Source organism: Neltuma alba, unplaced genomic scaffold (genome assembly GCF_004799145.2).
Source record: "Neltuma alba isolate B1F8T4 unplaced genomic scaffold, ASM479914v2 tig00011824_pilon, whole genome shotgun sequence".
Lineage (NCBI taxonomy): Eukaryota > Viridiplantae > Streptophyta > Magnoliopsida > Fabales > Fabaceae > Neltuma > Neltuma alba.
The window spans coordinates 42082-53423 of record NW_021636437.1 but is presented as its reverse complement, the minus strand read 5'-3'; the positions used below and the strand labels follow the sequence as shown (position 1 = coordinate 53423).

The window sequence follows — 11342 nt, the reverse complement described above, 5'->3', positions numbered from 1 at the left end:
AAGAAACATAAACTTTGGTTAAAAAAAAAAAAGGTGGGGTTAAGATAAGTTGAAGAGACAGGGATGAGAAGTTGAAGGCAAAGGATGACAAGAATAGTGTTATGTATGTAGGGGGTGGGGCTGACAAGAGAAATAATAATTGGTGGAGCAGAGGGAAGCGAAGGAGTGAATGGGCGGTATGATTTCATGGGTGGAGGCTGTATTTAAATTAAAACAAACACACACACACACACAGACACCGGAGAAAAGATGAGAGAGAGGAAGGGGCGGAAAGGAGAGAGAAGGCTTTTTTGGCAAAGAAAAATAACCTGAAAATGACAAGCTGGTCGTGGTGCCTTTATCTTAGGAATGTGGCCCACCTAAGCCATTGCAATCATATCCATAAATATTCATTTACTTTGGGGGCTCTCGCCTCCATTTCAGCTTTGTGTTCTTGCCCGCCATATCTAAGTCCGCGTCACTACTATTCATTTCGTACCTTTTTCTTTCATTTATCTCACTCATACCTTGCTCATGAATGATTCCTGAGGAAGGTCCCAGTTGCATTTTCCGAAGAATTTTATTTGTAGGTGCAAATTTTTTTTTTAATTATTATAGTTCCCAAATAAGCAAAATAAGACCCACTCCTCCCCTCCTATCTCTTCCCCTTTTGTTCGTGTTCGTGACTTCATCACACGCGCACATATATACCCATATACTACCTCTGATCCTAATTATATGAGCCAGTTGACTAATTTAAGGAGATTAAGAAAATAAGTTGAGTTAGTTATTTGTCCTAAATAGGTGTTGTATTTCCTAAAATATCCTTACTAATTAAGTGTATTGACTAGAACTATTATTGTTAGAAGGGCTATTTTGAAAAAAAATGTATAAATATGAGAGATAAAGTAGATTGGGATCTTATATTTAGGATCAAAATAAAAGTCAAATGAGATCTTATATTAAAAACCGAAGGTAGTATATATATATACGCTGCATTTTTTTCCTTCAAACTTCAAACTTTATTCACGGTCGTTTGCTTCTTTTAAAAAACAGCAGAACACGGAGTCTGCTGAACATGGGAAAAAGTTGAAGCAACAATATATATATATATATATATATGTATAGAGCTTAAAATTTGACAAATTATTGAGTATTTAAGCTTAAGTGTTCGTAAATTCTCTATTTGACTGCCGCTCCTATTAATTAACTGATGATGTTGTTTATTGAGCGTATGTTAAAGACAAAGAAGGGAGCGGGATGAGGAGAGAGGAGCACGAGGAATCATATGATGTTGTTTGCCTCTGACTTTTGGTCTCTCCTGCACCCCTCCCATTCTGCCACCTTGTCTTTGCTTTCCCCCCACTTCTCTCTCCTCGCTAACTCTTTTCTTATTTTAATTTTGTTATCCAATGTGATGTACGGATTTATGTGTTCAGAAAAATTAGCATGCACTATAAATTCACGACGAATAGTGTAAAATTATTTTCTTTTTTTTGAGTAGGATGTTATCGCTAACTCAGGGTATCCCAGCGTATCGGCCAGACTAATCTCAGGGTGCCTCGATCGCCAGGAATCGAGCCCATGACCCGGTAGGAGAACGCGCCTTGCGCTCCCGTTTGCGACCAGTCGGACCCAACCCTTGCAAAAAGCATCACATGACAATTTTCACAGAGCCGGTCAACGGCACGCTTATAAAGACACACCGTGCCGTGTTTTGAGGGTTTTGTATTTTGGAATAAGTAAAGCCAAATTTTCATTTCAGGATCGTACCCTGGAGATTCAATGTACGGTAAAATAATCGACCACGACCAAGGTCCTACGTCCTGCCTCTTTACAGTTCACGCCCAAAGATGTCCTCCCGAACGCCTCCAATTATATACTGCTGTACATGATCGTACGTAGTTATATATATTACTCATTAAAAAACGGAAAGCTAAAGATTCAACTTAATAATAATAGTAATACAAATGGCCTTGGATTCTGCCTCCATGGATCTCAGAGATGCTAATGACAGCTGGGAGGGTGACGGCTTTTCTAGGACTATCCACCAGTCATGCCAAGAACTCCAACCATCACGGGACTGTGGAATTTTATACAAACCACCAACAATTTATTTAGGGCCATATATATAGTTACTTACAAGGAAACGATGTGAGAGAATGTCGTGTCATTCATTTTATTTCCTAGAACGGGTAAATCAATGTAATAGTTTTATTTTGAAGCTAAACAGAAATAAGACTAGGGAAAAAACCTTTTTTTAAAAAAAAATCAACGGTGGGTGGGAAACATGGAATAATATTGCGCACAAGCATGCTGGCGAGATCAGTAAGCCGGCGCCGTGCCTCTGCAGTGCAAGTACGTACGTAAAGACTAAAGTATTTAATCATCTGACAATAATCACTGATATAATATATACTACCTCCGGTCTTAATTATAAGAGCCAGTTGACTAATTTGTGAAAATTAAGGAGAGAAGTTAAGTTAGTTATTTATAATAAATATGAGTTGTCTTTCCTAAAATATTCTTACTAATCAAGTATGTTGGCTAAAACTATAATTATTAGAAGAATTATCTTGAAAAAATTGAGTAAATATGAGAGACAAAATGGATTGGGGTCTTATATTTAGGACCAACACAAAAGTCAAATGGTGTCTTATATTAAGGATCGGAGGTAGTATATGCATACTCTTCCGGTCTTTAATATAAGACTGGTTTAACTAATTTGATTAGATTAAAAAAGTTAGGTAAGTTAGTTAATTATAAGAAATGTGACACGTTTTTTTCTCTAAAATATTATAATCATCTTTTTTAATACCCATTCTTCCTCTTCTACTTGATTATGGCCGAGGGAGTATTCATAGGGGCAATTTAAAGAAAATTAATAAATATAAGAAATGAGTCTTATATTTCAGACTAATACCAATTCAACAATTAAATCTTATATTAAGAATCGGAAGAGTATTTTGGTTCGTGATTCATTTTCTTTGAAGGTACGCTAGAGGAATTCATTCTCGATCAACATGTGTGCAGTGAATCATGAAACCTAGCTCGCTGCTAAATTATCGATCAAACATTGAGAATGATGGGGGCCCTTCAATCACGGATATTGAGAACTGACTGGTCCAATGAATCCTTTCGTTGTGTGTGGCTTCTCCACTCCTAGTCTTAGCTTAGCGTGATTTCATATTCATTCATCATAATTGTAAGAAATTATTAGTGCTTTTGTCCAAATTTACATTTATAATATACTACCTTCAGTCTCTAATATAAGATTTAGTTCATTAATTTAGAAAGATTAAAAAAACTAGTTAAACTAGTTATTTGTTATAAATAATTGTTGTCTTTTCTAGAATATCCTTACTAATCATGTATATTAGTTAGAATTACTATTTAATGAAACCTTTAATATGTATCACTATTATAAAAACTATATAAGTATGAAAAACAAAATGAATTAAAATCTTATATTTAAAATTAAATTAAAAATTAAATTCTTATAATAAAAAACGGAGGTAGTATATATGCAAGTTGCTGCAAAATTCACGGTGGCATGTTTGGTTTTACATCCTGGAATTAACAATTCACCAGCACACAACTTCATTTTCATCCTTAATTACCTGCCTGCTTGCATCTTAGTCTGTCCGCTTCACGTCATTTCAACATGGGCCAGACCTTAGTTCATCTCATTACAATATCCTCACACTCTACCTAATCACAACAATTATTTATTACTGTATCCGGTCTTAATTATAAAAGTTAGTTGACTAATTTGAGGATACTAAGAAAAGAGGTTAAGCTAGTTATTTGTAATAAATAGATGTTGTTTTTTTAAAAATATCCTTGTTAATTAAGTATATTGGTTAGAACTACCATTATTAGAAGGACTAACTTATAAAAAAATACATAAATATAATTGACAAAATAGATTGAGGTATTATATTTAGGATCAAAATAAAAATTAAATAAGGTTTTATATTGAAAACCAGAGATAGTATATTTACGCAACAACGAAACAAAAAAACCTTCTTCCTAGTCTCTAGTTGAATCATTCGGTGCATGTTTCCTTTAATTCTTATTTTGCGTTTGGATTTTCTGCCTTTTGAGAAATAATTTTTAGGGCAAGAAAAAAATGCTTCGTCAAAATCCCCAAGAGAATAATCCTCGATCCGTCACTGTTTTTCCCCCCTTCGATTGGATGAAAATAGTTATACTAATTGTTTTTTCATAAATTAAGTTACATTTTCTTGTGCTAAAATAGACTTTGGAATTATTACTTTTATCCTTTTAGGCTATTCTTTTCTCACATCAAGAATTTGAACTCTAGATTCTTCCGCTCCGAAACAACCATTGTCACAATGATGAGAAATGTTTTGTCATCTTACCATTAAAAAGTATACCATTTTTTTTTTAACTAATACAGATTTTTTAATTTATTAAAAATATAAATAAATTTAAAATTCTCACCAGAAAGATATTTTAGACTTCTTTTTCTGCTTTTTTATTTTGGGGAGTGGATTTGAAAAGTGGTCGGGCATTGAATTGAATGGTCAATATGATTTGAAAATGATCTGTCACCAATGATAAACACACCCCGCCCTTACTTGGTACCCCGCCTCCGCCCTCCTTGCCTCCCTCGCTCTCTCAACGCGAACCCTCCTGTCTCCATTGTCCCACAACAAAATGAGAGAAATCCTCCATATACAGGGTGGCCAGTGCGGCAACCAGATCGGTGCCAAGTTCTGGGAGGTCATCTGCGACGAGCACGGCATTGACCCCACCGGCAAGTACAACGGTGATTCCGACCTCCAGCTCGAGCGCATCAATGTCTACTACAACGAGGCCAGCGGCGGCAGGTACGTTCCGCGCGCCGTCCTTATGGATCTCGAGCCTGGCACTATGGATTCCGTTAGATCCGGTCCCTTCGGTCAGGTCTTCCGCCCCGATAACTTCGTCTTTGGCCAGTCCGGTGCCGGCAACAACTGGGCCAAGGGCCACTACACCGAGGGAGCCGAGCTCATAGATTCCGTCCTGGATGTTGTGAGGAAGGAGGCCGAGAATTGCGATTGCTTGCAGGGTAATCACCCGGCTTTCGATCTCCTTTCATGTTTTCCTTTCCTGTCCCTTCCAGTTGCCTTTTCTAATCAACCGTTTATTTGTGAGAAGCTGCTTGGTTTGGTTCTTGGTTACGATGTCACTGCCTGATTTGCCGATTTGTATATATATTTCACATTCTTTACATTTTCTTTCTATCCTCATTCTGTTCCGAACAAAGGCCTGATATAGCGCATGATTTCTTGATACTGGTCTGTATTCCTGATACACCATGCATATCGATTTGTTTCGTGATTCTCATGTTGTACTATTGCTTCCATTATCTCCAAAAATAATTCATGAAAAGGCAACTTATCCGATAATGCTCCTTTTAATGTTGGCCATGCTTGAGTTTTTTGAATTCTGCATACTAATTGTTTATGCTGCCAGTGTTGCCTCCTGTCATTGTTGATTTTGCTGTTTGGATGCATCACAATTTTCATTTCTGCCAAGAAATTTCACAAATCTAATTTTGTTCAAGGCTTCAAGCTAATCCCGATTAAATCTTATACATGAACAGGATTTCAAGTTTGCCACTCTTTGGGTGGAGGCACTGGCTCTGGAATGGGAACACTTCTCATTTCAAAGATCCGGGAAGAGTATCCAGACCGCATGATGTTGACATTTTCTGTCTTTCCTTCTCCTAAGGTATCTGATACAGTTGTAGAGCCATACAATGCCACACTTTCTGTGCATCAGCTTGTTGAAAATGCTGATGAATGCATGGTCTTGGACAATGAGGCTCTGTATGATATCTGCTTCCGAACTCTGAAGCTTGCTACGCCTACCTGTAAGCACCTCCCTCCCTTCTAGTGGAGTCAACTCGACCTGGTGCAACTTATTATCATTTTTATCATCACTACTGGTGCTGCTGTAGTTGTTTACTTCTGAGTGATTACCAACATTTAACAACAATTGATATAGATATAGTGGCGGGGTTTACCTTTTCAATATACCATTTAATGATAGACTAAGTAATATCACTATGTTTGTTGGGAGAATTCACGGGTATTTAGGTCACATGTCTCTTTCATGGCTGGTGGTTATGGTTGTTGAGTTTTGTAATCATTTGGTTATTATTTGCTTTAATAGATGAAAGCTCACAATCTTGTTCTTCTTCCTCTTTTGGAATTGCTTTATGACAGTTGGTGATCTTAACCACCTAATATCTGCTACCATGAGCGGAGTTACTTGTTGTCTACGCTTCCCCGGACAGCTGAACTCCGATCTTAGAAAGCTTGCTGTCAATCTTATCCCATTCCCGCGTCTCCATTTCTTTATGGTTGGGTTTGCTCCCTTGACATCCCGAGGATCCCAGCAGTATCGTGCCTTGACTGTGCCTGAATTGACCCAGCAGATGTGGGATGCTAAGAACATGATGTGTGCTGCAGATCCACGCCATGGTCGTTATTTGACTGCTTCAGCAATGTTCCGTGGTAAGATGAGCACAAAGGAGGTGGATGAACAGATGATTAACGTACAGAACAAGAATTCTTCATACTTTGTTGAGTGGATTCCCAACAATGTGAAGTCTAGTGTGTGTGATATCCCGCCCAAGGGTCTTAAGATGGCGTCCACTTTCATTGGAAATTCAACTTCAATTCAGGAAATGTTCAGGAGAGTTAGTGAGCAGTTCACAGCAATGTTCAGGCGCAAGGCTTTCTTGCATTGGTACACTGGTGAGGGAATGGACGAAATGGAGTTCACTGAGGCCGAAAGTAATATGAATGATCTGGTGGCTGAGTATCAGCAATATCAGGATGCTACTGCTGATGAGGAAGAGTATGAAGAGGAAGAAGAGGAGATGGATGCTTGAGTGCCCGTTGTCATTTCTCGAAATTCTTGAAATTTTAATATGGTTGGCTTTGAATGTGTGGAGTCCATATTTTCGAGCAGTCATTAGCTTGACTTGTTAATGTGTTTGTTGTATGGATCATGGGCCAAAATGTAAGCCGGGATTTGTTGACAAGGTTTTGAGACAACTATTGGATGGATTCTTCCAGGCAAATTAATCTATATTGACGTTGTCAAGTAATCTGTTTTAGCAATCATCTTTCACCCTCGCTAGTTACTATTGCATTGTCAGCAACAGTCAATGAGTCATTGTTATAAACTAGCAGAATATTATTAAAAAGAATAACATTATTGCCAAAGCACTGTAATGCTTCTCTGCGAACAAGTTATTACCCCAACCAAGGCTACCATCAAATCTAAAGCCATCTTCACAAGTAACTATTGCAATGTCAATAACAATTAGAAAGTCAGTTGCAAACCTGCCAAATAAATTGAGTCAAAATAACACTAGTTGCCAAAGCACTGTACTTTAAAAGGTGGAAATCCTAAAAGAAAGTCTTTTTACTTTTATGGTTCTGAATATAATATTTTAATTCATCTTATCTCTTAAATTTATAATTTTTTAATTTTTTTTTATTGATTGCACATATTAAAATATTTACATTAATGTGATAGCTTTTAATACAAATAATTAAAAGGGGTACTTTAAACTTTTTTTCCCTTACAATATTTCTTTAATATTGATAAATTATTTATGTAGTTGTGGTAAGACAATGATATTTTACCATTTTGATCCACCGGAAAATAGTCACAAATACAACAAGATAGAAGCTAAGCTTAAAGCAGCTCCGGACTTTGAAGTGCATAAAAATCTATGATTCTTACATGTCTAGCATTTTAACTCATGCCAATGTGCACCCAATATGAACAGCACGTAATATCTAATGGCGTCATTGCAGTGCCGCATAGATAAAATAGCATGCCGGCTATACTCCCCTCACAAGGTAGTTTACTGTACTCATCCTCTGGCTAAAATAGATAGTCAGTCCTGAGTGCTGTCTTTAATCCATTCCAGGTATTTGAGATTGCCCCCAGCGATGGGTAAGGATATCACCTCAGGCGTCCTGATGAAATCACACAAGGAAAGGGTGAGGAGACGAGTATTAGAATGCATCATTATTTTAAGTTCTCCTCAACAGTCAAAGTTCTCCAGTCTTGGCAAATTCAAAACCGATATGACGATATGGTTCAACTCGAACTTATTTGCAGTTTTCTTCTCTTTAGTTTTAAGAATGTCAAATGTTGGTGCCCAATTTTTAATTTGAATATTTCCCTCCTAGTTTTCAACTTGTTGCAAGACCACTACAAACATGCTACTGATATGATGTGTGTGTGTGTGTGCATTTCTGATGTTAGCAAGGGGGTGTATTGGTGATGTTAGCAAGGGGTCAATTCTTCCCCACAATAATCCAAATGACCCAGTAGGCATTAGCCCCCTTAGTAAATATAGAAAAGAACCAAGGAAATTACTAACCTATGGAAACATTTCCACCTGAATCCTTAAGTTTACTTAATTTACAAATAGGTAGATGGCGACTCCCTATTGGGCCATGTGGAGGCGCATGGGTAGACCGCTACCTACTTTTATGGAAGAATTTAGTGCCATGACAGCGAAGAGAGCAACACCATTTAGTTGAAACAAGGAAGACCAGATAATGTTTTAAAACTAGGAAGAGCAAGAGCAGTTTGAGCCTTCTAGTTATTACATTCAGTTGCGCGAACTACCACTCAAGTCCTTTCATCTTAAAATTTTTTAGTATCTCGTAATAATTTACATTTATCATAACACTATCCACCAGAAGCATAAGCCTTACTCATATTCATGATTTGCTTTGACATGCTCGGTCAGTGCTTCCAAAAGGGACTGCCTAGTCTTGATTATAAGAAGCTCTTCCGAGTCAGTTTGGATCTGTCATTTTTCAATACATAGGTGACAAAGTCAGGCTACAGAACATTTTCAATTAAATTCTGTAAGCTATTCAGACTACTTGTCCACAAGAACATAAACGCATAAAAGAAAGTAAGAGCTTGTAATGTTAGGATGATAAAGCTCTAGAAGTATTTCTACCAATATTAGCATTTTTGGTCGGTATTGGAAATGTAGTTCATACCTCTCCCTTCCACTGATATACAGATTCAATACCTGCATAAGAAGATACACATGGTTTATAAAAGCCAAATAAGTGGAATGTATACTCGCAGCTACTGCCTCCTGGCCATGACATATGACACTTTTAACCCCATTAAGTCGCAGCCCTACCAGTACAAAAGCAGGGATTCTTGACATCTTAACTATGGAAACACTAGACATGAAATAAATAACTAAAAAGCCCAGAATGGAAAATGATAACAATGCATATCAACTCACTCAAGTCAGAATTACAGAAATGGCTATATCATTAAACATGCATACAGGTAGTTCTCAAAATGCATCATCTATAGACTTTAAGTACTAAATCAGCAACTACTCCAAAAGGAAGTAGCCAAGCAATGCTTTTAAAACTGAATCACTCGTTGAATCAGTCAAAGTATTAGCTTAAGGCTCACTCATTTAACTATAGACAAATCATGGTTGAATTGATAGTAATTAAATTAATATATTTTCAATTTTATATATTAAAATATTATATAGAAAATAAAAACCCATCACTAAGAAATTTCTTAATATTCAAACCTAGATAAATTAATATCCATCAATAGTCACACATTGAACTCAAAATAGGAAGCTAATAATCCATCACTGTGGTATTTATTATGTAAATTCATAGCAATTATTAATGGTTATGCACAAGAGTAATACTTCTGTAGTATCAGAATATAGGAAGAAAAAATTTACCCCAAAAGCACGCCCTTTTGCACCAACAACGACAAAAAGTTCAAACAAAAAGGTTGAAACAATAACCTTGCTGGTTCTATAGAGTTTTGGAATGTTTTTGTCCCCGGTTCACTGGTTTCCAGGTTGAACTGGTTGGTTTGGTCCAATCATGATAAACACGAAACAAACATGTATTTTGAACAAGTTTCTTTGCTTTGAGAAAACTATTTTCAAAGGATAAAACAAGCTTCATTTTTTATGATTCAAGTGAATATGTTCAGGACATTCAAGCAAGCCCATCTAAAGAAAAATTAACAATGCTAAAACCTCGGTTAAACCCCGGCAATAATAAAGTTTATACCTGGAACCCTATTTACGCAAGCTGCAAGTTTTTCTTTGACGATGCTTTCAGCCAACTTTTTGCCTGAAGAATCAAATATTAAGTACATAAATAAAAACTTGTTAAAAAGCCGACCCCCGCCCAATTACTCCCCGGCTCCATCGTACTTGTAAACGCAAGTGGGATCCATGATATTAGAACAGAGCCCACGTAAATCTTAAGCCACAACCCCAAGCTCTGAACTAAGCATCAGAGATTTGAGACAAGAGGATGATAAACGGAATCAAAGTATACAGCTTGATCCCGGCGATACTCATTCATAATCCGATTCCGCAGCAACCCACTAAGAAAACGAGGGAAAAGAAAAATAAAAGACTCGAACCTGCTTCTTTGCTAGGAACAGTGACATACACAACGATGCTTGGAACGGTGGAGGTACTGCCTTCCATTCCGGTCGCAGGAGATTGGCCACCAAATTTGGATCTGGAGCGGTGAGAAACAACAGTGAGAAATCAGAGGACAGATGATAGATACAACGGAAAGGTAGAAGAGGAAGAAGAAACCGTGAGTTGGTGAGAGAGGAGTAGAAGGCAGAGGAGGCGAAGGCGAAGATGCAGACGGCCCCAATGAGCGGCAAACGACGTCGCAGCGTGGAGGGAGAAAGGAAAGATGGCTGAGAGCGCACTGGGGAAGGCATTGGCGTCAAGCTTTACTTGAGTCAAGTCGCGCCGCCCTTTTTCACTTCTTTGTTGTGTGCTAATTAAAAAAAATTCTTCATTAACATATTTTATGACTTTATTATTATTATTATTATTATTTTGTTCAAAAATAATTTTTTTAATATAATACATCAACCTTAATAACAACGTACAACACCGATTTCAACAATCATTTGAATAATCTGCAGAAAACTTTGTCGGAAAAGAATTCATTATGATGATTGTTTCTTATTGGTGATATGACTAGTATCGCGACTATATATACTACCTCCGCTCCTAATTATAAGAGTCAGTTGACTAATTTGAGGAAATTAAAAAAGTAAGTTAAGTTAATTATTTGTCCTAAATAGTTGTTGTTTTTCCTAAAATATCCTTGTTAATCAAGTGTATTGACTAAAACTATTATTGTTAGAAGGACTACATTGGAAAAAAAAGTATAAATATGGAGATAAAGTAGATTGGGGTCTTATATTTAGAACCAAAATAAAAGTCAAACAAGGTTTTATATTAAGGACGGAAGGTAGTATCTTCAAAAGAGAAC

At 36.9% G+C, this 11342-nt stretch overlaps 2 protein-coding genes across 2 annotated transcripts; one reads left to right on the top strand and one right to left on the bottom strand.

The window, feature by feature from the left end:
- Positions 1–4577: 4577 nt before the first annotated feature.
- On the top strand, positions 4578–7108 carry LOC114718280 (tubulin beta chain). The gene is made up of 3 exons (XM_028903557.1): positions 4578–5056; positions 5594–5863; positions 6219–7108. The coding sequence occupies exons 1-3, from the start codon at positions 4663–4665 to the stop codon at positions 6887–6889; spliced, it is 1335 nt and encodes a 444-aa protein (XP_028759390.1). The 5' UTR covers positions 4578–4662; the 3' UTR covers positions 6890–7108.
- A 488-nt stretch (positions 7109–7596) lies between these two features.
- Positions 7597–10779, bottom strand: LOC114718281 (protein CutA 1, chloroplastic). The gene is made up of 6 exons (XM_028903558.1): positions 10646–10779; positions 10465–10565; positions 10104–10166; positions 9039–9070; positions 8742–8836; positions 7597–7991 (listed from the first exon to the last, which is right to left on the bottom strand). Exons 1-6 carry the CDS (start codon positions 10777–10779, stop codon positions 7910–7912), a joined length of 507 nt encoding a protein of 168 aa, XP_028759391.1. The 3' UTR covers positions 7597–7909.
- Between the last annotated feature and the right edge of the window lie 563 nt (positions 10780–11342).

Bases quoted from the DNA above. Each gene is read 5' to 3' on its own strand.
- LOC114718281 (XM_028903558.1), bottom strand. From the start codon at position 10,779: ATGCCTTCCCCAGTGCGCTCTCAGCCATCTTTCCTTTCTCCCTCCACG. The intron at 8,837-9,038 runs GTATGAACTACA...GAAAAATGACAG, and splicing joins TATATCAGTGGAAGGGAGAG to ATCCAAACTGACTCGGAAGA. The intron at 7,992-8,741 runs GTAAGGCTTATG...TGATTTCATCAG, and splicing joins AAAGCAAATCATGAATATGA to GACGCCTGAGGTGATATCCT.
- LOC114718280 (XM_028903557.1), top strand. From the start codon at position 4,663: ATGAGAGAAATCCTCCATATACAGGGTGGCCAGTGCGGCAACCAGATC. The intron at 5,057-5,593 runs GTAATCACCCGG...ATACATGAACAG, and splicing joins GAATTGCGATTGCTTGCAGG to GATTTCAAGTTTGCCACTCT. The intron at 5,864-6,218 runs GTAAGCACCTCC...GCTTTATGACAG, and splicing joins GAAGCTTGCTACGCCTACCT to TTGGTGATCTTAACCACCTA.